The sequence below is a fragment of the Dysidea avara genome, chromosome 13, assembly GCF_963678975.1.
Source record: "Dysidea avara chromosome 13, odDysAvar1.4, whole genome shotgun sequence".
Taxonomy (NCBI): domain Eukaryota; kingdom Metazoa; phylum Porifera; class Demospongiae; order Dictyoceratida; family Dysideidae; genus Dysidea; species Dysidea avara.
Window position 1 is genome coordinate 731026 of NC_089284.1, and position 27912 is coordinate 758937.

The following is a 27912-nucleotide window of genomic DNA, read 5'->3' on the forward strand; positions in this document are numbered from 1 at the left end:
AATGACTGTATGTATTGAGTTCTCATATCTCAACTATTGTACAGCTTGGTAGTTGTTTTGTGGCAACTATAAACATAATATTGTGAACTATATTGTGAATCAGATTACACAATGAAAGGTCTGACTAAGCTGAGTCAATTTTACTATCTCATTAGATCACTACCAAGCTATCTGATTGACTGTTTGAGTTATACCACAGTTTAAAGTTGATCAAGTGGCTAATTATAACAACAGCATACGTTGATCATGTTTTGTGGGTTTTGTGTGTGTATCAAGAGTGTTCCTGTGAATTTCCATGACATGTCAAGTCTGTAGTTTTGTGCATGGTTATTCTAAAGAATAGTTCATGTGTGTTTCATCATTGTATGTTATCACCTCCAGCCATATATAGCCATGAGCACCTAGCAATATTTTTCTTTATCTAACCAGTAGTCTGTGAAAAGTTCTCAGAAAACTAATTCATAGCCACTTGCACACATACACAGATGCACATATGCAGTGCACCTTTACCCAGCATTTATATTATGGCACAACACAGATACAGTGCAACACTGTTCACACTGATACAGTTTCCTTGGCATTATCTATACCTGTGCATCTTTGCTTGCAAACCTGAATATGCAATTATACACATGCACACACATACACATACGCAACACACTTAAATCTTGCATCATGACTACAGGACTTCTTCTGTAAATACTTTCAAGGTGACCATACAATGAATTATTTAATGGCACTGACTGCTTTGGAAAATTAGTCTCTTAATACTTAATAACTTTACCACGGTGTTATTCATTCAAAACCTAGGAATGGTTTTCCAGTCTCTGTGATTTTTCATTTTAATTATACTGCAGAAAAGACAAATGTTTGTCCCTGCTATGTTAACCATTTAGGATATGCTTAGTTATGAGCAATAGCTCATACAATGAATATGGCAAGAGTTTGCTTAGTGCAACTATGAGATGCTGCCAAAGGACGTAATTCTACCCAATTGGCAAGCTAAATGCACATATGCATTCACTATACAAACACAACACTTATCGTACACAGGATACACTGATCAAATGATAACTCCAGGGAGTAAGGTTGGTACTTTTCCCAAATGCATACACAAATGTTACATTCTTGGAAAGCACTACAATGGTCAAGCCAGATATGTATGCATGCATGCATGCACACACGCACATACACACACACACGCACACACACTTGAACTGGAACTGAATTTGAAACCAGACATCCTGGGATGATGCTGTCCAACAGAGGATGTGTCCTCTTTGTCAACGACGAAGACAGGTGGTAGTACATCTGTGCCTTATAATGTCTTGCTTCCTTTGAAACAATCAATGGCAGGTGGTACATATAAATGGTTTATTCAAAGGTAGAGCCATCACATGCTGATCAAGTCCTTCATTGCAAAAAATGCTCCATCTGGTATGATGTCGGGCTACTTTATACCAAGTTGACTCATCTACTCAATACTTCTTCATATCCTGACAGACCTGTCCCACCAATGGTGCTTAATTGACATCATGAGCAGGGTGCTTCTGAGGGTTTGTTCAAAGGTGGAGCCATCACATGCTGATCAAGTCCTTCATTGCAATAAATTCTCCATCTGGTATGATGTCGGGCTACTTTATATCAAGATGACTCATCTACTCAATACTTCTTCATATCCTGACAGACCTTGTCTCACCAACGGAGCTTAATTGACATCATGAGCAGGGTGCTTCTGAGGGAGCCAACCAAACAATAGCTTCTTGGGTTGCCTTATGTCAGGCATTTGGACAACATGTCCTAACCATCTCGATATATACGATGTTAACACTTCACCAATAGACTCAATCATTCCAAATCTGCCAGCTAGCTCAACAATAGTGAGGTACTCCTTTAGGTCTACTAATACCCAAAATGCAACGTATACATCTCCAGTGAAACCTACCCAACTTACTAACCAACTCTAGGGTGGGGCCCATGTTTCAGCACCATAAAACAACACTTCCAATACAACATATCTTTACACTGTTCTCTTAGTCTCCAGTGTGAAATCTGATGCAGTAAACAAGACTGCCGAATGCTCTGGAAGCTTGTGCAATCCTACAACTAACCTCACCAGCTACTCCACCACATGTTTCAACCAATGATGCCAAGTGCTTAAACTGATTAATCACTTCGACTACATACCATCCAATACTAATGGAACCAAGTCATATTCAGTGAGACCAATCCCAGCAACTAGCAGCTTTGTCTTAGTAATCTCACCAGCTACTTTGTGTATCCTAGCAGCCATGACCAGATCCTCTCTACAAGAACATACCAGCACACACACACACACACACACACACACACATGCTAAGGACAAGTTGGTGCACAAAAGCAAAATTGGCAAGGTTGCATGACCTTTCCCAAGTGCATAAAGAAACAGAACAAGATGTTTATTCCAACAATTGGCAAGATCATATACCTTGTCTAAATTCACGCATGTACGTACTGTACAACATATCAATTAAATGGAAACTACAAAAGATTATTCTTACATTCTAAGCAAATGGCAAGGTTGCTCTTCCTTGCTCAGGTCCGTGAGGAACAATACATAATTATGCTAATATAACTTGGAAACCACATGTACAAAATATGTACGACATGCATCAATTAAATGGAAATATGTACTATTGTCTCCAAGCAATTAGCAAGATCAAGGTACATACTCAAGTGCATATACACGTACACACGTGCAAACACAAGACAAACTGGCTGTGCAAAGAGATTACCACACAATTAAGATATGGACATATGCACATACACACATGCAAACACAAGACAAACTGGCTGTTGAAAGAGATTACCACACAATTAAGATATGGTTTTGCCAAATGTGTCAGCTTTTTTTATACATCAAGGCACAATCTATTGATGTACATATACATGTAAATTAATTGCTCCATGGTTACTTGGAAAAAAAAAAAAAAGAAAAAAAAAAAAAAAAAAAAAAGGTGATGCATTATGTGGTGTTGTACATAAGAGCTTATTTTATTAGAGTTATCTTGTACAGAACTACAGACTTGGTTTGTGGTGGAGGTTTATAGTAAATGCTTTTTGTTGCATTTCACGATTTCTCACTCGATATGTTCACGATTTGCTTATAGTAATCAGAGGATGGTTACAAGTGTACAATGTCAATGTTAACACTAAAGGCATAATGACTGGAGACTGGACATACCTGCTAAAATGTAACAGATATCCAGCTTTTCCATCCATGGTTACTTGGAAAAAAAAACAAAACATTATGTGGTGTTGTACATAAGAGCTTATTTTATTAGAGTTATCTTGTACAGAGCTACAGACTTGGTTTGTGGTGGAGTCACGATTTCTCACTCGATATGTTCACGATTTGCTTATAGTAATCAGAGGATGGTTACAAGTATACAATGTCAATGTTAACAATAAAGGCATAAAGACTGGACATACCTGCCAAAATGTAACAGATATCCAGCTTTTCCATCTTTAGATTAATTGAAACCTGAAGATATTCAAGGTTTGTCCATCTTTAGATTAACCTGAAGATGTCATGTTTTTACATCTTTATATAATCAGAAGATTTTGGAGTAAAACCTAACAAGAAATTCTGATTATACCTGCTGGAAATGTGGAGTTTCTTGGATTGAAATGTCAATACAGAGTAGAGAACAAAACAAATTATTTGATGCAAATCAAAGGTAAGGATTTTGTGTTAGTAGTAGATGTGAATTCAACTGTTGCTATTTTGATATAGATTATTTCAGAACTAACAGGCACAAGCTAAGTGAAACAGAATGTGTCAGTCATCATACATCAATGACAAGTAGTTTCAACCCACTTGTAGGTGCGTAATAATATAAACCATGTATACATTCCATGTTGTGTGATGAATATTCACTGTTATATTAACTTGTGTTAACTGTAATACATAATTTTTGTTACAGGTGGACTTGTATTACAACAAACATTTGGAAGTTGAGCAACTAGGATGAAGGATCACACAGACATGATCCATTGCCAGCAATACCTGCTAAATTTCTCAAAGGTGTTTGATACAGTTTCTCACCAACACCTATATTACAAGTTGCATCATTATGGCATTAGAGGCAACCTTCTAGAATGTTTAAAGCAGTTTCTTTCAGAGAGACATCAATGGGTAATAGTAAACATTGATCCTGTTGATGTAACATCTGGGATCCAACAGGACACTGTGCTGGCTCCTTACGATTCATAAATGACTTACCTAATAATATCATCTCATCGGTCAGACTATATATATGCTGATGATGTCATTCTTTACAGACCCATTCAGAAGAAGAAGACTGTCACTTCTCCTGCAGGACCCACACACACTAGAAAAGTGTGCAACCAAGTCATTTAACATAATCCTATCCGTTTTCAATACATTTTACACAATTAAGTTATAGTGAAATAGAACACACAAAATACTCGGACATAGTTATTGATTCCAAACTATCATGGTCACAACATATTTGAGAAGTTACCAATAAAGCTAACAAAATTTTCTACAATGCAACCTCTAGGATTTTCCAGTATCTGTCAAGGCCAACTGCTATATATATAGTCTCCAATTTTGGAGTATGCTTGGGCACCACACATGCAAAAGGATATATCTAGCACTGAGTCAGTATACAGAGATGTGTTGTAAGGTTTCATTATTCCTACCACTCAAGTGTTACAGAAATACTAAACTGGCCAACTCTACTATGCTGATGAGACCAACTAAAACTATTACTATGTTAATAATTCTGACATACCTGACACCAGTTACATCTACTTATCACCTGCAGGGTCACGCATTGAAGTTTCAGCAGCCAACCACTCTTCCAATGCAGTTTGGTGTATTCACATCACTTAAGGGAATAGTGAGCATTTTTAAATTAGACAACTATGTAGCTATAGGTAATGAATTATTGTTATAATTAAAGTAGTAAAAACAAAAGTGAAAAATAATATCAGCTGTCAACCTAGAGGATATGTATCAGCTGTTAACTGAATTTTTGAATGATTTAACACCTTAAGATATGAGGTGAGAATTTCATGAGGTGGGAAATTCAATCAAACAATACAAAATAAAATACTTGGTCTGTGGCTATCAAATATAAGGTGGGAGCCATATTCCTTTCTACTGCTGGTATTTTATGCAGAATTATGTGGGAGCAAGACAGTAATTTTGAAATTAAAGTACGTTTACTGAATTTTCAAATGATTTAACACCTCAAGATATGAGGTGAGAATTTCATAAGGTGGGAAATCCAATCAAATACTTAGTCAGTGGCTATCAAACAAGGTGGGAACCATATTTGTATTGTGAAAACTTTAAAGGCATAAATGCAACTCAATTTAAGAGTAATTTTTTCAATTCTAAAGAATTCAATGGTGAAGTGGCTATAAATCATTCATCTCCTCCTGGTAAACAAATAGTTGATGGCTGCTAAACAACAGGTGAAGGCAAGCCTGCAGCTATGTATTATTCATAAACACAAACTAAACTGGATCAATAGATTAGCTATTTGGTGGCTAAACTGGTGGCAGGTGGTGACAAGCAAAACTTATCAGAATTATGAATCAATTTAGACACTGAAGCAAATGCTATCAAAGTTGTGGTAACCATAGTTTGGTGGCTTTAAAGCAGGAATAAGTCTGTCAAACAGACGAAATACAATATTTAAATAGTGGCTACAGTTTTTTTATAGTTGTGGTGATCTCTTCCAAACTGGTCATACAAGTATCAAATTGATGGCTATTATACACAAGTGGTAGCAGCTAGCTATTATTCAACAGGTGGTGACAAGCAAAAACTTAGAAAAACCATTATACAGTTAATAATTGTGGTGGCACAAGCAAGACCTACTGGTATTAGCAATCCTTACAAACAGGTGGCTATTTTTCAGTTGTGGCATACACTAAGAATTGGCTACAGCTTATATATTATGCAAATTTATATGTATGTGGTGGCAAGGCTGAACCTAACAACATTCCAATGTTAATGGTAGTGGAAACCATAATTCCTAACAAGCAGGTGGTTATACAATTTCAAACTATTTTATAAAGACTTACAATTTTAACAGTGGTGGCACAAGCAACAGCTACCAATTCATTCCAATGTTAATGGTAGTGGCAATCCTAATTCCTAACAAGCAGGTGGCTATACAATTTCAAACTATTTTATAAAGGTTACAATTTTAACAATGGTGGCACAAGCAACAGCTACCAATTCATTCCAATGCTAATGGTAGTGGCAATCCTAATTCCTAACAAGCAGGTGGCTGTACAATTTCAAACTATTTTATAAAGATTACAATTTTAACAATGGTGGCACAAGCAACAGCTACCAATTCATTCCAATGCTAATGGTAGTGACAATCCTAATTCCTAACAAGCAGGTGGCTATACAATTTCAAACTATTTTATAAAGGTTATAATTTTAACAATGGTGGCACAAGCAACACCTACCAATTCATTCCAATGTTAATGGTAGTGGCAATCCTAATTCCTAACAAGCAGGTGGCTATACAATTTCAAACTATTTTATAAAGGTTACAATTTTAACAATGGTGGCACAAGCAACAGCTACCAATTCATTCCAATGCTAATGGTAGTGGCAATCCTAATTCCTAACAAGCAGGTGGCTATACAATTTCAAACTATTTTATAAAGGTTACAATTTTAACAATGGTGGCACAAGCAACAGCTACCAATTCATTCCAATGCTAATGGTAGTGGCAATCCTAATTCCTAACAAGCAGGTGGCTATACAATTTCAAACTATTTTATAAAGATTACAATTTTAACAATGGTGGCACAAGCAACAGCTACCAATTCATTCCAATGCTAATGGTAGTGGCAATCCTAATTCCTAACAAGCAGGTGGCTGTACAATTTCAAAGTATTTTATAAAGGTTACAATTTTAACAATGGTGGCACAAGCAACAGCTACCAATTCATTCCAATGCTAATGGTAGTGACAATCCTAATTCCTAACAAGCAGGTGGCTATACAATTTCAAACTATTTTATAAAGGTTACAATTTTAACAATGGTGGCACAAGCAACAGCTACCAATTCATTCCAATGCTAATGGTAGTGGCAATCCTAATTCCTAACAAGCAGGTGGCTATACAATTTCAAACTATTTTATAAAGGTTATAATTTTAACAATGGTGGCACAAGCAACAGCTACCAATTCATTCCAATGCTAATGGTAGTGGCAATCCTAATTCCTAACAAACAGGTGGCTGTACAATTTCAAACTATTTTATAAAGATTTCAAACTATTTTATAAAGGTTACAATTTTAACAATGGTGGCACAAGCAACAGCTACCAATTCATTCCAATGCTAATGGTAGTGGCAATCCTAATTCCTAACAAACAGGTGGCTATACAATTTCAAAGTGGCAATCCTAATTCCTAACAAGCAGGTGGCTGTACAATTTCAAACTATTTTATAAAGGTTACAATTTTAACAATGGTGGCACAAGCAACAGCTACCAATTCATTCCAATGTTAATGGTAGTGGCAATCCTAATTCCTAACAAGCAGGTGGCTATACAATTTCAAACTATTTTATAAAGGTTACAATTTTAACAATGGTGGCACAAGCAAGAACTACCGATTCATTCCAATTTTAATGGTAGTGACAATCCTAATTCCTAACAGGCAGGTGGCTGCACAATTTCGAACTGTTTTATTAAGGCTTACAATTTTAGCAATGGTGGCACAAACAAGAGCTACCGATTCATTCCAATGTTAATGGTAGTGGCAATCCTAATTCCTAACAAGCAGGTGGCTATACAATTTTATGAAGGCTTGCAATTTTAACAATGGTGGCACAAGCAAGAACCACCGATTCATTCCAATGTTAATGGTAGCGGCAATCCTAATTCCTAACAAGCAGGTGGCTGTACAATTTTATAAAGGCTTGCAATTTTAACAATGGTGGCACAAGCAAGAACCACCGATTCATTCCAATGTTAATGGTAGCGGCAATCCTAATTCCTAACAAGCAGGTGGCTATACAATTTCAAACTATTTTATAAAGGTTACAATTTTAACAATGGTGGCACAAGCAAGAACTACCGATTCATTCCAATTTTAATGGTAGTGACAATCCTAATTCCTAACAGGCAGGTGGCTGCACAATTTCGAACTGTTTTATTAAGGCTTACAATTTTAACAATGGTGGCACAAACAAGAGTTACCGATTCATTCCAATGTTAATGGTAGTGGCAATCCTAATTCCTAACAAGCAGGTGGCTATACAATTTTATGAAGGCTTGCAATTTTAACAATGGTGGCACAAGCAAGAACCACCGATTCATTCCAATGTTAATGGTAGCGGCAATCCTAATTCCTAACAAGCAGGTGGCTGTACAATTTTATAAAGGCTTGCAATTTTAACAATGGTGGCACAAGCAAGAACCACCGATTCATTCCAATGTTAATGGTAGCGGCAATCCTAATTCCTAACAAGCAGGTGGCTGCACAATTTCGAACTATTTTATAAAGGTTACAATTTTAACAATGGTGGCACAAGCAACGGCTACCAATTCATTCCAACATTAATGGTAGAGACAATCCTAATTCCTAACAAGCAGGTGGCTATATAATTTTATAAAGGCTTACAGTTTTAACATTGGTGGCACAAGCAAGAGCTGCCGATTTGTTCCAATGTTAATGGTAGTGGCAATCCTAATTCCTAACAAGCAGGTGGCTATACAATTTCAAACCATTTTATAAAGGCCTACAATTTTAGCAGTGGTGGCACAAGCAAGAGCTGCCGATTCGTTCCAATGTTAATGGTAGTGACTATCCTAATTCCTAACAAGCAGGTGGCTATACAATTTCAAACCGTTTTATAAAGGCCTACACTACCATTTTAGCAGTGGTGGCACAAGCAAGAGCTGCCGATTCATTCCAACATTAATGGTAGTGGCAATCCTAATTCCTAACAAGCAGGTGGCTATACAATTTCAAACCGTTTTATAAAGGCTCACAATTTTAGCAGTGGTGGCACAAGCAACAGCTACCGATTCATTCCAATGTTAATAGTAGAGGCAATCCTAATTCCTAACAAGCAGGTGGCTATACAATTTTATAAAGGCTTGCAATTTTAACAATGGTGGCACAAGCAAGAACTACCGATTCATTCCAGTGTTAATGGTAGTGACAATCCTAATTCCTAAAAGGCAGGTGGCTGCACAATTTCGAACTGTTGTATTAAGGCTTACAATTTTAACAATGGTGGCACAAGCAAGCGCTACCGATTCATTCTAATGTTAATGGTAGTGGCAATCCTAATTCCTAACAAGCAGGTGGCTATACAATTTTATAAAGGCTTGCAATTTTAACAATGGTGGCACAAGCAAGAACCACCGATTCATTCCAATGTTAATGGTAGCGGCAATCCTAATTCCTAACAAGCAGGTGGCTGTACAATTTTATAAAGGCTTACAATTTTAACAATGGTGGCACAAGCAACAGCTACCGATTCATTCCAATGTTAATAGTAGAGGCAATCCTAATTCCTAACAAGCAGGTGGCTATACAATTTTATAAAGGCTTGCAATTTTAACTATGGTGGCACAAGCAAGAACCACCGATTCATTCCAATGTTAATGGTAGCGGCAATCCTAATTCCTAACAAGCAGGTGGCTGTACAATTTTATAAAGGCTTACAATTTTAACAATGGTGGCACAAGCAACAGCTACCGATTCATTCCAATGTTAATAGTAGAGGCAATCCTAATTCCTAACAAGCAGGTGGCTATACAATTTTATAAAGGCTTACAATTTTAACAATGGTGGCACAAGCAAGAGCTACCGATTCATTCCAATGTTAATGGTAGTGGCAATCCTAATTCCTATCAAGCAGGTGGCTATACAATTTTATAAAGGCTTGCAATTTTAACAATGGTGGCACAAGCAAGAACTACCGATTCATTCCAATGTTAATGGTAGTGACAATCCTAATTCCTAAAAGGCAGGTGGCTGCACAATTTCGAACTGTTGTATTAAGGCTTACAATTTTAACAATGGTGGCACAAGCAAGCGCTACCGATTCATTCCAATGTTAATAGTAGAGGCAATCCTAATTCCTAACAAGCAGGTGGCTGTACAATTTTATAAAGGCTTACAATTTTAACAATGGTGGCACAAGCAAGAGCTACGGATTCATTCCAATGTTAATGGTAGTGGCAATCCTAATTCCTATCAAGCAGGTGGCTATACAATTTTATAAAGGCTTGCAATTTTAACAATGGTGGCACAAGCAAGAACCACCGATTCATTCCAATGTTAATGGTAGCGGCAATCCTAATTCCTAACAAGCAGGTGGCTGTACAATTTTATAAAGGCTTGCAATTTTAACAATGGTGGCACAAGCAAGAACCACCGATTCATTCCAATGTTAATGGTAGCGGCAATCCTAATTCCTAACAAGCAGGTGGCTATACAATTTCAAACTGTTTTATAAAGGTTACAATTTTAACAATGGTGGCACAAGCAACAGCTACCAATTCATTCCAATGCTAATGGTAGTGGCAATCCTAATTCCTATCAAGCAGGTGGCTATACAATTTTATAAAGGCTTGCAATTTTAACAATGGTGGCACAAGCAAGAACCACCGATTCATTCCAATGTTAATGGTAGTGGCAATCCTAATTCCTAACAAGCAGGTGGCTATACAATTTTATAAAGGCTTGCAATTTTAACAATGGTGGCACAAGCAAGAACTACCGATTCATTCCAATGTTAATGGTAGTGACAATCCTAATTCCTAAAAGGCAGGTGGCTGCACAATTTCGAACTGTTGTATTAAGGCTTACAATTTTAACAATGGTGGCACAAGCAAGCGCTACCGATTCATTCCAATGTTAATAGTAGAGGCAATCCTAATTCCTAACAAGCAGGTGGCTGTACAATTTTATAAAGGCTTACAATTTTAACAATGGTGGCACAAGCAAGAGCTACGGATTCATTCCAATGTTAATGGTAGTGGCAATCCTAATTCCTATCAAGCAGGTGGCTATACAATTTTATAAAGGCTTGCAATTTTAACAATGGTGGCACAAGCAAGAACCACCGATTCATTCCAATGTTAATGGTAGCGGCAATCCTAATTCCTAACAAGCAGGTGGCTGTACAATTTTATAAAAGCTTGCAATTTTAACAATGGTGGCACAAGCAAGAACCACCGATTCATTCCAATGTTAATGGTAGCGGCAATCCTAATTCCTAACAAGCAGGTGGCTATACAATTTCAAACTGTTTTATAAAGGTTACAATTTTAACAATGGTGGCACAAGCAACAGCTACCAATTCATTCCAATGCTAATGGTAGTGGCAATCCTAATTCCTAACAAGCAGGTGGCTATACAATTTTATAAAGGCTTGCAATTTTAACAATGGTGGCACAAGCAAGAACCACCGATTCATTCCGATGTTAATGGTAGCGGCAATCCTAATTCCTAACAAGCAGGTGGCTATACAATTTCAAACTATTTTATAAAGACTTACAATTTTAACAATGGTGGCATAAGTAAGTGCTGCCGATTCATTCCAATGTTAATGGTAGCGACAATCCTAATTCCTAACAAGCAGGTGGCTATATAATTTTATAAAGGCTTACAGTTTTAACATTGGTGGCACAAGCAAGAGCTGCCGATTCGTTCCATTGTTAATGGTAGTGGCAATCTTAATTCCTAACAAGCAGGTGGCTATACAATTTCAAACTATTTTATAAAGGCCTACAATTTTAGCAGTGGTGGCACAAGCAAGAGCTGCCGATTCATTCCAATGTTAATGGTAGTGACAATCCTAATTCCTAACAAGCAGGTGGCTATACAATTTCAAACCGTTTTATAAAGGCCTACACTACAATTTTAGCAGTGGTGGCACAAGTAACAGCTACCGATTCACTCCAATGTTAATGGTAGTGGCAATCCTATTTCCTAACAAGCAGGTGGCTATACAATTTCAAACTATTTTATAAAGGCTTGCAATTTTAACAATGGTGGCGCAAGCAAGAACTACCGATTCATTCCAATGTTAATGGTAGTGACAATCCTAATTCCTAACAGGCAGGTGGCTGCACAATTTTGAACTGTTTTATTAAGGCTTACAATTTTAACAATCGTGGCACAAGCAAGAGCTACCGATTCATTCCAATGTTAATGGTAGTGGCAATCCTAATTCCTAACAAGCAGGTGGCTATATAATTTTATAAAGGATTACAATTTTAACAATGGTCGCACAAGCAACAGCTACCGATTCATTCCAATGTTAATGGTAGTGACAATCCTAATTCTTAACAGGCAGGTGGCTGCACAATTTTGAACTGTTTTATTAAGGCTTACAATTTTAACAATCGTGGCACAAGCAAGAGCTACGGATTCATTCCAATGTTAATGGTAGTGGCAATCCTAATTCTTAACAAGCAGGTGGCTATATAATTTTATAAAGGATTACAATTTTAACAATGGTCGCACAAGCAAGAACTACCGATTCATTCCAATGTTAATGGTAGTGACAATCCTAATTCCTAACAGGCAGGTGGCTGCACAATTTTGAACTGTTTTGTTAAGGCTTACAATTTTAACAATCGTGGCACAAGCAAGAGCTACCGATTCATTCCAATGTTAATGGTAATGGCAATCCTAATTCCTAACAAGCAGGTGGCTATATAATTTTATAAAGGCTTACAATTTTAACAGTGATGGCACAAGCAAGAGCTGCCGATTCACTCCAATGTTAATGGTAGTGGAAACCTTAATTCCTAAAAACAAGCAGGTGTCTATACATTTTCAAACTGTTTTATAAAGGCTTGCAATTTTAACAATGGTGGCACAAGCAAGAACCACCGATTCATTCCAATGTTAATGGTAGTGACAATCCTAATTCCTAACAAGCAGATGGCTATACAATTTCAAACTGTTTTATAAAGTGCATGTAGTTGTATTAGTGTTCCTAACCACACTATACTGTACTATAGGCAACTAGTTACCTTTTGTGATTCGTATATGAGAAGCATAGCAGATAGTGAACTGGATGTCGTAAAAGAAAGCTTTAAACAGTATTTCCAGATTATTTCACAAGGAAATGTATATACAGTATACAGTTAACAACATTACTGTTTGTTTATGTTACTTACCCAGCAAACTATGGCAGACTATCATACAAAGTCTTCAGAGTGAAGTAGTGAAAATGATCATCTAAATGTAACTGCTCTAGCAAGACACAATGTTGCTTCAGTAAATGAATGGAAAATGGTAACCAAGGAGGTTAATAAATAAAGTATTACTTGAATCATGTCTGATGTGATCTGTGAATGAGGAGGGTATTCTTGACACTTTGTCAACAAGGTATTTATATATTACATACGTACATAGTTACTTTACATATTTGTATACTTTTAGTACAAGTGATGCCTCATCAGGATTTTGGAAATTATGTTTAACTGAAGATAGCAGCAGATGAAGACTTAAATTAGTTGAAAACTCCCATGGTACTGCCTATTTGCAAGCCTCTAGAAATAAAGGTATTAACACTGCTGTGCTTGGTTAGTTCTTCAGCATATGAGGTGCTAAGCTGGTTGGTTAAAAGTGAAATCAGCATACACTATGTAGCTGCTGGGCTCATCTATATTTAAAATTTGTGTTGATAGCAATGTAGCAGTGTTGGCTGAAATGTTGTGTGTATTTTTGTAGTTGTTGCTGACACTTCAGATTCAGGCACAGTTCAAGTACAGCCGACCAGCTTTCAGTGGAACACAGAGAATGAGGAACACAGAGAATGAAGATATACAATAAGTGTTAATAGATGATGAGGATACCACTGAAAGCATTGGTACGCAATTTGTGTATCACACTGTACTACATGTATGTGTTACCTTACATTTATATTAACTGTAGGTAGTTCATCTTTAACTATGAGCTGCTCCATACTTCTATTGGCACATGCTATTCCCGGTACACTGACATTTGGCAAATCATCTTTTAGCTTCAACCCTAAAGACACAACCGAAGTTTCTAATTATGTAAGATGTGCAATAGAATATGTATCACTCTAATATAATGTTGTAGGCACCTTTGATTCCTAGCTAACTATGTAGTGTTTACATAATTTATAATTACTTGTCTCCATTAGCTGGATACGTCATGTGTTGAGAAGTGGTGGTACGCTGATGTGACTGCAGTGTTCTTACGGTTGTATCTTCACCAAAGAAGAGCTGCTGAAGTGTTCTTCTGTAATCAAAGTATAAGATATTTGTTGTAGTTTAATGTCTGCTATTGTCCATATATTTAGTACACTATATGCTGCGAAGCATGAAATTAAACAACACATTCTGTACACATACATAATTCCTTCCTGGAAAGTATCTCCACATTTCATTATGTGATCTCCATTTCCATTGCCTCCAAATATAACTCCATGTTAATTTGAACTGGTTGTGTCTTCATACATGTACGTATATGTGGGATGTGTATCAGGTTGGTTGGCCACCATGATACAAGAACTTAAGGTTGCAAAATTAGTGTAGCACAATCCTATATTTAGCTTTACGGAGCTATTTCATATCATACTTTATAAGTTGAATCAAACTGTTAGCTTTGCACTATTTAACTAGCTTTATTCAGTGACTAATGACAGTGGTTGTGGACGGAGTCCATGGTGTCTTTGGAACTGGCCAGTCGGTCACATATGTTATACAGTACGGGGATCATGGAGGTTTGGATTGTCTTGCCCAAAAATATCAAAAACCTACCTCACTTTCCCTTCATAATGTGGCAGAATTGGCAATGTAGAACAGCCTCCAAACCCTCCAACAAGTTTCTATATATATTTTTATTTAACCAATTTTCTCCTTAGGTTAACTTTGTCTTTTCTTTGTAATTTTTTGGTGATGTTTACATCTGTGTGTTCAAGGTACAAAACGATGAATTTGTGAATATAATCAGCATTGCTGTAGTGTGTTTACATATGAATTTCCCTAGCAATTGTAGTAACTTTGTGGTGGTATACAGTGTGTGTATTGTATTATGCATCTTTTTTCATGTCATTTTCCATTGCCATAGGTCAATTTCCTTAGCTTCTTCATTGCAGCTACTTAAGAAATCTAATATATCATCAAGATGGCAAAAAAGAAAAATAACGAATTTTGATTATTTGATGTTTTAAATACTATATCAGGTATTTTGTAGCTTGTGTATACATTTTACATACAGTTTGCAAATTGTACATATCTCATAAATCTAATCAAGTACTGTATGTATAGTTTGTATTGATTTGTGTTTATATTTTTACTTGAGTCCATAGTTGAAAGTTTGGTTTGTAATTTACGTAACTGTATACGGTAAATATTGCCAGTTTGTATTTCTATTTTCTGTCACTGATTTTCTGTTGTGTTAGGACAATCATATAATGACCTTGGCCAGTACCCAGTGTTTCCATGGATATTGAATGATTACTGCTTTGAAGAATTAGATCTTAACAACCCAAAAACCTAGAGATTTGTCTAGGTATGAATGGAAATTTGTATCTTATAAAGCTAGATATTGTTAAGAAAAATGTAATTGTTTAAATTTAAAGTTAACTTGCATTACAGTATCTAGTCATCTTTAAAATACAACTGAATGTATGTGCTACATATCTTGTTTCACAGCCTATTGGCTTGTTGAATCCAGACTGACTAGAACAGTTCAAAACACGCTATGATTTTATGGATGATGACATGCCAAAATTTCTGTTTGGAACTCATTACTCAACAATGGCATATACCCTACACTGGTTAATCAGAGTGGTACGTTTGTTATGTAATTCATTCTTACTGATTTTGATATTGTACATAGGAACCTTATTCATCCCTCCACATTAAGTTCAATGAAGGCTATTTTGATGATCCTAACAGAGTATTCTCTTCTATGGAAGAAGCTTGGAAGAATTGTTTAGAAAGTACATCTGATGTTAGAGTACGTGTCCATTGTTTTATCAACTCTGTACTACTAGGGTCAAAATTAAATAACAATAATCAATAGATTTACTGCTAGTTGACAATACGAATGTCTATTTTGTAGGAGCTGATACCAGAGTTGTTTTTCTTACCACAGATGTTTGTAAATGATAACAAGGTGAATGTTGTGTACAACATAAGCATGAGGGCTTTGTCTGAAATGTATGCCCGAGGGCTGCAGGATTGAGGGCGGAGGGCAAATATTTCAGACAAAACCCGAATGCCCCATGTTAATATGTAATACTTCCCATCAGTATCAGGCTAATGGCCTGCACAGGGTGATCAATCACCCAAGCCAATATGAGTGCAGCCACTGGATATATTATATATGCATACCTAAAACTTTTGATTATGGGTCATCAGCTACTGTAGTACATTCTCGGTATGATGATTGGACAGATCCTAGAGGTATCATGATGAATTTCAGTTATGCAAGTTTAGTGTTTTAATCAGTGCTATTGAATCATTTATGGAATAATTGATGTATTGTAAGCTTGGTTATAGAGTGGTTACTTCGTGCAGAATGGTAACTTTGTGATGGGTGTGTGGTCTGTGTTCAGAAACATGTGGAAAAGATTGGTGCGAAAGCTATAGCACTAGTTCTCACCTTAGCCCAACATTTTTCAACTCATACGTAGGATAGCGAGAATAACAAAATGCTCTCCATCTGAGTGGTTTACGTGGAAAATCCATATGACATGAGCATAATTGATCCCCACAATTGATTTCAACCTTATCTCACTTCCCAGATGTAGTCCGGGCAGCTCTTTGATCTGAGATGTGAAAGTGTTACATGTGTGTTTATCCATTTTTACATGTGAACTTTCTAGTAGTCTGTATTTTGTATATACAGACGGATGGTTATGTGCATTTCCCCTCCGTAATCTTTTAATTGCTGCTCACTGAACATTACCAGCTGTGTTTGTGTATTTTTAGTTTGAATTAGGTGTCAATCATTTTGGAGAAGCAATTGGAAATGTAAAGCTTCCTCCTTGGGCAAATTCACCAGAAGAATTCATTAGAATACACAAGGAGGTGTGTGTGCTTGGAAATCTGTTTGCTATTTTTGGTGTTTAGTTCAGTGCCAAAGTAAAGATTTTCCCACTTAATTAATGATTGTGACCCACTGAACAAAAACCAGCCATTTTCGACATTGCTCGAATTCCATTTTATTGCATCTCTGTAATCTATGGTAACAAAAGAGTGGACAGCCAAAGTTTCAGCCTTTTATTATGAATGCTCTTAGAGTTATAGCGCTTGACAGTTGAAACAGTGATAAACTCGATTAATTTTGTCGACAACAATACGTGAAATTAATGTAGTTTGCTCACCTCCCAACATACTTGACACTGATTATTAGATACACCACTGTCAATTGATGTGGTGTGTTTGGTAGTTGTACAAGGACTCTGTATGCTGTGGGAACCTAATCAGTTTTAAGGCTGGGATATAACTCTGGAGAAGATGTTCTGTGTACATATCAATTGACTTGGAGGGGGTATTTTTAAATGACTAAGGGTGAATACTCTAACTGATGTAGCTTGGGTGTACCAGGCCATAGAAAGGCATGCCACATGACTTTCCACCCAAGCGTAGACCTAAATATATAGATGAAGTATCTATGAGAAAACTATATATTTCTTTAGATTATTTGCCTGAATTTACAACTCTACATGTAAGACACACCATCATCCCTTGTAATCACACATATATACACATTATGTAAGTAGAGCTATAACTCATCTATACATACAACATGTCTGCACTGTGGTATAGTTATTATAACTAATCTAGCATAGATTATGGATACGTGGTGAGTTGGGTAATATTAAGTGTTCGTGGTAAGCAAGACACGCCTAACTGTTTTGTTTCGAAGATGGAGTATATGCAAGAGACTTCGACAATCCTGTTAAATCTTGTGGTGACAGTCGAACATAGTGTAAGTAGGCATCACTTCTCCACCTTCCCAGGGCTTTTAAGTGTGAGTCACTCATACCGGCCCGTTTGGCTGATGTAGCAGCACCAATTCTGATCTATGCGCATTAAACTGGTGGGGATCCATGTGCAGCTCTTTTAAGGCTTTGTTGAGGGCTGAGCTAAATGATGTTCTTGTCAATGCCTTGTTGTTAGGCCACACAAATAGTGGTCCTGGGGTGCCGCCTCACCTGACTAGGTACTGCACCAAGGAACGGATAGCATGGGTCATCTTGCCTAAACATATTTGTGTCCCTTTCCTAAACTGGTCTCCTTTTGACTGTTTAAGTGTGATCTGTACAAGTGTTGGAGAAGCTCTATTGTCTAAAGCTACATCTGATAAAAGCAAATCGGTTGAAGGGTCAAAGTGGTCCGGTGACGATGTGGTAAATTCACTGACTCTAAGAAGTCCAAAATAGGCAAGGCAGCAGGCGGCCCAGATCATCACATCTCTGTAGTTGCTGGTGTGTTTTGAAAACACTACATGAAGACGCACCATAATTGGAAAAGTAATAGGCAGCCGTTCCCTTGGTTCATGGGTAATTGAAGCCTGTAAGCTAGCATCAGAGCAAAAGGTGATGTACTTGTGGAGGCCAGCTGTGTAGGCTTTCTTTGTTGCTGCTGATATTCCTAGGTTTGTGCTGCTGCACTCAGTTGGAATAGTGTGGCTGACAAGAGCTCTGTGGGTATAAGAAATGAAGAAATCAGTAAAATAAAAATTTTTTTGGTGTAAACATGGCAACCATGATAATAGCACAACGGTATTAACAGTAGTACATGAATACATTAATGGTGTTAACAGCATATACAATTACAATCAAAATGATTGCCTATAAATGAATGATAAAGTCTTTTGAAAAAGTCAAAGGAAGTGGGATCCAGTGAAGCCTGCACGGAGAGATTAACTGGAAGGCTGTGTGGGGTATCACTGTAGGTTGATATGACAAGGTGGGAGTAACTTGGAAGGCCTGATTCAACCGACCACGAGAAAGGTGATCAGCAGTCACATTGATCACCCCCAGTAGGTGAGTAGCAGTAATGTAAATGTTGAAGTGAGTAACGAAAAATGATAGGCAGCGGAGCAGATGCATTACAAACTTATCCTTACTTGAGCCTTTATTGATGACAATGACTAAATTAGCGTTGTCGCAATGGAAGTTAATGTGGTGTTTGGACAGATAAGGCCCCCATACAATGCAAGTGAAAATGATTGGCACAAGCTCCTTTGCCATTATCCCTATTTTGTACCATTCTGGGGGCCATTGCCACTGCAACCATTGGAGGCCCAACACTGCTGCACAACCCCATGCTCCTGAGGCATCTGTTTGGGCATAGAAATCCGGATATGAGACAGTTGGGTGACTAAGAATACTGAGACCGTTCCAAGATTGGAGAAATGTATACCACCACAACAAATCGCACCTCAATGATGTGCTTAGCGTAGTGATGAAGTGCATCTCATGGAGCTTAGCTGCCGTTGAATACATTCTTGAGACAAATGCTCTGCCAGGACACACAACTTTGTGGCATGTTGGAGAGTGCCTACTAGTGATAAAATCTGCCTCTTTCTAGCTTTCTTCTTGAGGAGCCATGTCGTCAACAGTTGCTGTATTCTAGTGAGTTTATCTTTTGATAGCATAATTTCCATTCTTTCAGTGTCTAATATGATTCCCAGGAATGACAAGGATGTTGAAGGACCTTCTAGTTTATCGGGTGCTAAGGGGATACCAAGATAAGAAACACCTGCATTTTCCATGATCCAGGCTAAAAGGTTAGCGAGAACATTGAATAATTTTGGTGTTGAATGAAGACCAAAGGGGATACAATGATCAATATATGTACTGCCTCTCCATCTCACCCCTACTAAATGTCAGTCTGCTGTGTGTACAGGTAGTAGGCGAAAGGCACTCTTGGTATCAATTTTTGCCAACATTGTATTTTTTCCTGACTTAAGTATGTTTAATATGGCATCATCTATGGTTACATAGGTCAGGCTGCACAGCTGTGAAGATATGCCATCATTCACACTACTACCTGCTGGGTAGGACAGGTCTGTAATGAGCCACCACTTATCCTGCTGATGGTTGGGATGACCCTGAATCTTTTTATGTGAACACCCGGACATATTGTCAGTGGGTATGGGCCCAACATCCTGCCTAGTAATAGTTCATTATGAAGGTAGTCATCCACAACTGTAGGGTGATTTGAAGGTTCCTTTGTGCTGATTGTGTACCACTCCCACTCTAAAGCCAAGGGAGATACTCTGCAGGAAATACTGGACTAGGTTTTGATGTGGGTGATGCCTTAGGTGATATAGCTAAGCAGTCGAGATGAGTGGAGTGTGAATGTAGCTAGCTTCTACAGGAATTTGATTGAAAAGTGGGACAGGAGTAAGGTGATTCTGCCATACTGAGGGTATGGTTCCAGTGTGCGAAATAACTTTTCAAACATGTCCTGACATACTGTCCAGACATTGTGAAAGTTTAGTGGACATCAAACAATTTGACCAGACTTTTTAACTTTTGTTGTTTCTCCTTTCCTGTGCTTTTGCCAAGTTACAGTAGATATGTTTGCTTCTGGGGCACCCATGTACTGTAGAGCTGATTACTACTCAACCAATCACACTGATACTACAGTATTTTAAAGGGTAACTACTGGTCACATAAAAGAGCTTCTATGGAATCAATTCTATTACAAGAAAAGGAGTCATAAGGACTTCTGTCAAGGTCTTCTACATAGCTATATGTGGTTAAACTTTGCTTATGCTACCATTGTTTAAAATACATTTGTACTGGCTTTACCCTAATACAGTGTATGAACATATGATGTTTTGTCTTAAAATATAAACTGGTTGTACAAGTGATCATGAAAACCACAAGTAAAAGTACTACTGGAAATCAGTTTATAAATACATTTTACTATTGCAGTACAGGTCTGAGACAAGTAGGCTGGCACAGCAGTTAACCTCAGAGTACATCTTGGGAATACCTTTGTGGTCACCACAGACCAAAAACAAATAACTTAATTACATGTCAATACCATCATGTCTGGCCTCCCTCCTAGCCCAATAAACTCTGCTACACTTTGAAAGGACACTATTTCTGAACGAATTCAATTATGGCCTGACAACTGATGTAATTGACCAGGAAAGGTGTCCGGACGTTATTTCGCATACTGTGGTTCTGATTTTGTATCCCTTCGATGGATTGGCTCTAGGAGACCGTCTGGAATTATGAATAATTATGTATGAATTATAAATAATTATGTATATGAATTATTAAGGTAGATACCTCATAGCAATTACATGTTATTGAACAGCACAGCAAAAAAAATTGATTGTGTATTGTACAATATTAGTACACATACTAGTAGTTAAATGAAATAGTGGCACGCTAATAGTTTTTGACCGCAGTCTACATCATTGAAACCGTGGTCTAGGCCGTTGGTTTGTAGTCGACTACTGGGCAGGAGGGTTAGAACAGAACAAAGCCTTATGATGGATGTCCTTCACAACCGAATTAAAGGCACAGTAATAACACACATGTTCATATCGACAGTTTGGGAAAGTGCATCCCTGAGTGTGTTGTTCATTCCATTGAAGGCAAATGAATCGTCGGCGGCCTGGAGCTTGATGCATTTGGTCACGTGAGCTGGAGGTTGAACTTGGGGCAAATTTGCAGTCTATGGATTGGTGAAATAAACTAAAGCAATTTTTGCAGTGATTTGCTTTGGTTTGGCCTGTAAAAGCTAGGCTCCAAAGTGTTGAATCTGTGTTAGACCACTTGCAGCTTGGCTGGGAGGCGTCGAGCTGTTGGAATTGTCGACCATATGCCAGCCAGCGATTATTCTGGTATTCATTGCTGGCTTCCAGCATTAGGATCTGGTAACCCATCAAGTCCGGAACATGCTTCTTAGAAACGACTGACACATAAACGGCGAATGCCTGTAGCCATTCAGATACGTTGGTAATTGATCTTTGTTTTGGCTTGGATCCTGCTGTCTCCTCAAAACCCAAGTGGCTTGGAACAGGGTCTCCCATCTCTATGAATTTGCCAGCTTCAATCTTTTCAACCAGCTTTGATGGGACTGGTGGTATAGTTGAACTTGCTATTAGAAGTGCAGACAGCTGGTTGGTAGGACGAGGGGCCTTTTTCCATTTTGATGAAAGTACGTTGATATGCTCCAGATCTAGGAAGGTGCAGGAGAGAGGTAACACCATTATAGTAGTAGAGTGCAGAAAGAATGGAGCTCAATGGTATGTCCGTTTATATATATATTTTTTTTGTTAATTATCTCTTGGCTAGACAGTTGGGCAAGGTAGTCTCGGTGTATGGCTTCATGGTTACCTAATTGTCTAACTGATTCCCACAACACTGCTACAAATGTCCCTACCATAATTACCATCAACACAAACACATTATACTTGTAAGTGTTTGAATCCCGTAACGAAGCGAGACGTGACATACAGCATAACCGCAAGGAGCTTACTTTGCATTATGCTAATTATTACGCACAGTGCCACGTCATCACGCCAGCTGACTTTGCATTGTGCCAATTATCATGCACAGTGCCACGCCGTCACGCCTGATGCCACACGATTCGAACAGATAGGCAAGCTACTCACCTAGGTGGGGATTATCTTGGCTCTTCTCCTGAGGGTCCTCACTTTCCGGTTACTAATGACTGCTTCAACAATTTTTGGAATACTGGCCTCAGTTAACGGATTGTCGTCGAATTCTTCCATCATCTTCACTGGTTGAGGAGTCGCTCTCTGGTTCACGGATAGTAACCACACGCTGACGCTTCTGACGTGGCGGATCCGACGTTGCACTCTTCCTCTTAGTTGATTTAGTAGTTCCAGAAGATTCTTTTCCAGCCCCAGTAGGACGGTTCTTTCTTCTTCGGCCTGATCCAGTAGTAGCGAGTTGCTCTTCAGCCGTCGTCATGGTATTTGGATTAGGGGTCTTTTTTTCACTTCCTTTCTTCATCCTAGGCATGTCTCTCAGGGAAATCGTGATCTCGCTTGAACACTCCCACTACTCTTAAAACATCCAATGCACGTGTTGACTGTTGCGCATGCGTGAACTCTGATTGATGCTCACCTGATACTCTAATTAATTCCCAATGCACCTTTCATTGCTCCTCCATTAACTTGGTTTAAATATGCTATGTAAACCTCATTAAATTACAGGGGCTTAGACAATTGATCATAACTCACAATTAAAACAAGCTATGAAGATGGGACTTGTCTCGATCTACCATAAACTGGTAAGTTATAGTGCTTTCCCTGTGCTCCTCCATGTTGACAAAGAAGAAGGACATTCCAACTACAAAATGATGATGGTGAACGTCATTTTTGCTGCATCGTGCCCATAACTCACGTGTCCTTTGCTTTGCAACAAGATTTTCTTACTCTCCATAAGCAGTCAAATCCAGTGATGTATAGGTTTTCTTAATTTGAGCCTAATTTCAGTGCGTATGAATGCTGTTAAAGTGTGCATAAAATTTTTCATGTAGCATGCATATTTTTACCCAGTGTATTTCAATAGAATTTCATGGCAAACTATAATTTTGCAAAAACGGCCGGTTTTCACTCAGCGGGACACATTATTACATAGCACTCAAATAATTGAGGGTTTTAATATTAGCATAATTGTGGGCTTGCCATTGGGGCTGCAGCAATCGCACTATAAAGATCAGTGATGCTAAATAACTTTTGCTAAAGTAATGTCAAAAATACATTAAGACTGGATGAGTGATATATTATACATGTCTAATGTTCTATTAGAATATTTTATATGGCTGTAGTTGTTGTATTAGGGTGACTGCTAATCTCAAGTGACCCTCTTTTACCTGTTCATGCAAGAACTCATTGGCACAATCAAATCGGTTGATATCTATTTCTTCAGTCATATCAGAAGATTCAAGTACATACAAATGAAGAGAAGAAGCACAATACCGTATTCACCATGTAACACTTTCTAAGTTACATCGCTACGAAAACCCACATTCATCTCCAATTGAACGAGAAAATGATGAGTCAGAACAAGTAGCCATGTTGAGCTTTGATGCGCTTTGCATTGCTGTTATCACAGATATAATCAAAATCTGTTAATGTGCTGCTGATATAGTTTTTTTCACATTAATTGCAATGTGTTTAGAGGGAGATGAACAAAGTACAGGACTGAAAATGCAGCATAAAAGAGATACCACTCTCTACAGATACACATCATGTACCAGCCATCAATGTAACCACTTAAAGGTATGTACAATAGCTTTTAACAGCTGTAGTGTATGTATTAAACTGTATTAGCCCAATGCAAGAATATTACACAATGTTCATGCTTCAATAATTTTAATGGATCCCTACTTCTTTTTTGTGCAGCTACTGTACAACCTAAATAATACTTGATAGTAAAATTTTGCACTGATTTTGCAGTTTATTCCTGACAGTAAAAATTAAACCTGGCCTCAAATAAATTTTAATAGCCATTTTAGTTTTTGTTTGCTATATATAGTAGGATGACGTTCACTAATAAGGCACCTAATATATCTAGTGCCTGTTTAACTGAATTATAAGTCCTTGGGCCACAAAAAAATCCCTCGAAACATTATTGAAGAAACTCTGACTAGCCAGTACTCAAAAATATTTAGGCTATGTATGGTACATGATACCCATGGATATTTGGGCAAGCTGTGCACCATCATTTAACCCATGACCAATGTTCCTGTCTAGATTTTTGAAGAATGGTGCATTCAATCCGAATTCACTCCTGACCCTGACACCGAAACTAGCAATGCACATATGCAAGAGTCACCATCAGGAGTATCATGGATGAAAGTTTCCTATCCACTTTCTGAAAACCTGAGGAAACATGTAGCTGCTCATGAAGAAGGAAAGTGGGAACTTCCAATTCATTTAATACCCTCAGTTAAACCTGGTTAGTCAGTATAGAGCTATGCACACTGAGTACATGTAGTCATACATAACACATTATGTACAGCTCAATACTCATTGAAGTAGTATCAAACACACTAGTTCTACGGAGGTAGGTTCACGGTAAGTTGGAGGTAAACTACATAGGGTTGGAAGCCACACACTGGCCAGGCCAACTCTAGCTTGTCTTAAGCTCACCATAAACTTACCCTCATACAGACAGTGAAAGAGTGTTGTAACAGGAAGCCATTAGAGTTGGGTCAGCTTTGGTTTCTTCTTTACTTTGCTTATAATACTTAGGTCACGTTTATAAAGTCAAAATAAGGTTAGGTAGTTGGTAGCACCATGGCAAAGTGGTCACAACAATGGACTAGAGAGTATACCTGTGTTCAATCCCTGGTTTCACTTTTTTTTTCCATTTTATGTTTTATAAGCTTGTACCTTTCCAACACTCCAGCCACATCCTTTAATACGCTCTTTTATTATGGAGTACTTTTCCAGTATTTACATCTGATGCTTGAAGGAAGAAATCCCCTCATAGCTTTTCAAAGGTTTGTACTTAAAGTATACATACAAAAAATGATTTTGGTGTATTGTGCATACTGTGTTAGGAACACCATAACTTTACAGGTGTAAATAATATAAAGGGACATGTATATATGTATTTATTCGTTCTGGATACCTAAAATACAATTATAACTGTATGTGTTGTGCTGCTAAACAATGCTTGTAGTACTTAATATAAGGTCTGAGGCCTTGGTGCACACTGACAGGATGCAACGATAGCTTTGCAGTAAAATTTTGGGTGTTTTGTACTCATTCAGTACTTTCCTATTTCCTAAAATCCCTTTGGGTACACTGCATCTAACCTCATGAAAATTAGTCGAAAATGGCGGAAATCTTGCACAAAATAGCATAACAAATATTTTAAATCATCATCACTCACAATGTGCTTGAAAGTTGCAAGAAAACTTTTGTAGGCTTAGAGAGAACTGTATGCACAGTCGCACTATAGCTGTACTTGCACAAGAGGGAAAAATTTTCTTATACAGTAAGAATTTTATGAAATCAAAATATACATAATTAATCAAATTCTGCACAAAAACTGCAACAGGAAGATAAGGTTTTGTTTATTGTATTCCGTGTTTAGACTAATGTGCTAGGATTTACAGATATAATTATGTGTTTACGGTTATTATATATGTTATGATAGGAGTCTTCAAAGAACATACATGTGCTTAGGAGAGCAAACAGCACCTTCCATATACTTTTTACGCAAGGCGTGGTATGTATTTAGTCGACTAGTAGATATACCATTTGAAGAATGCTTTATCTGTCCAACATGTGGACCATCTCCTAATGTTATAGTGTGTGATGGGACAATGGTTGGAATGCGTAAAGATCTTTTACCATTTAAGCACAAGAATCAGCCTCAGGAAAACCCAGTGTTTCCTGTGATCAAAGGAAGTGCACATGTTGACAGGGTTCTGATCAAAAGTAAAAGAGCACGCGACATGTTATTGAAGTATTCTGGATACAGAAGAGACAGGAAACCTATTGCTTGTCCTCAAATGGTTACAATAAAAAAATCTAATCCAAAACAGCCAGCTGTAAATAAAGTGTGCGGCCCTCAAAAAGGCTATGGTGAAAAAAGATGTGAAATCCAAGGTGGCGGCCAATAAATGGCTGTGATGGTAGGTTAATGGTAAAAATTTTAATAACAACAATTCAAGTGATTTTTTGTGCTGCTTGGTCTTGGCAAAAAATTCACCTAAATTGCCGTTATTAAAATTTTTACCATTAACCTACCATCACAGCCATTTCTTGGCTGCCACCTTGGATTTCACATCTTTTTTCACCATAGCCTTTTTGAGGGCCGCACACTTTTTACAGCTGGCTGTTTTGGATTAGATTTCACTTCTTTTTGTATTTGTATACCCCAAAGCCGGCCATAGGCCGACTTTGGGACTTTTTTAACCTGTCTTTTTTTTCTTTTCCACAGGAAGAAGAAAAGAGGAAGCAGATGTACTTTAAATATTTCTGATTTTATCAGTAAATGTACAAATTATATATATAATACATATATTTATTATAGAACTCTCCATGGTGGTTTCTTTGTAACTGAACACTCTACACAGTGACTTCCTCTTGCTGCTCTCTCTACAGGGTGCATTGTTTGTGGCTGAACAATCTACAAGTAACTTCTTCTAGCTGATCTCTCTACAGGGTGGTTTGTTTGTAGCTGAATTCTGTGCAGGTGATTTGTTTGCAGCTGAGCTCTTTACAGAATGGTTCTTTGTAGCTGATCTCTCTACAAGGTAACTTCTTCTAACTCATCTTTCTACAAGGCAATTTTTTTGTGGCGGAATTTTCTACAGGGTGATTTCTTTGCAGCTGAACTCTCTACATGGTGATTTCTTTGTAACTGAACTCTCTACAAGGTAATTTCTTCTAGCTGATCTCTCTACAGGGAGATTTGTTTGTAGTTGACCTCTCTACAGGGTGATTTTTTTTTGTAGCTGAACTTTCTACATACAAAGTGACTTGTTCTAGCTGGTCTCTCTACAGGATGACTTGTTTCTAGCTGATCTCTCTGCAGGGTGACTTCTTGTTTCTAGCTGAGCTATACCGGGTGATCTGTTCGTAGCTGAACTCTCTACAGGATGATTTGTTTACAGCTGAACTATCTACATGGTGGTTTCTTTGCAGCTGAATTCTCTACAAGGTGATTTCTTCTAGCTGAACTCTCTATAGGGTGATCTTCTCGTAGCTGAACTCTCTGCAGGGTGATTCGTTTGCAGCTGAACTTTCTACATGATGGTTTGTTCATAACTGAACACTCTACAAGGTAACCTCTTCTAGCTGATCTCTTTACAGGATAACTTGTTTCTAGCTGAACTCTCTACATGGTGATTTGTTGGTAGCTAAACTCTCTACAATTCGATTTGT

At 37.7% G+C, this 27912-nt stretch overlaps 1 protein-coding gene and 1 long non-coding RNA gene across 3 annotated transcripts; both read left to right on the plus strand.

Moving 5' to 3' along the window:
- The first annotated feature begins 786 nt into the window (after positions 1-786).
- On the plus strand, positions 787-5186 carry LOC136242987 (uncharacterized). Of its 2 annotated transcripts, XR_010694691.1 has the most exons (4): positions 787-3538; positions 3598-3719; positions 3776-3865; positions 3966-5186. It is a non-coding gene; the product is annotated as an uncharacterized lncRNA (long non-coding RNA). The 2 variants fall into 2 exon arrangements; XR_010694690.1 differs by having other exon boundaries at positions 793-3719.
- A 10272-nt stretch (positions 5187-15458) lies between these two features.
- LOC136243378 (protein FAN-like) lies at positions 15459-20071 on the plus strand. Its single transcript, XM_066034894.1, has 6 exons — positions 15459-15561; positions 15705-15842; positions 15892-16011; positions 16117-16170; positions 16989-17087; positions 20015-20071. The coding sequence occupies exons 2-6, from the start codon at positions 15762-15764 to the stop codon at positions 20069-20071; spliced, it is 411 nt and encodes a 136-aa protein (XP_065890966.1). The 5' UTR covers positions 15459-15561; positions 15705-15761.
- The last annotated feature ends 7841 nt before the right edge of the window (positions 20072-27912 follow it).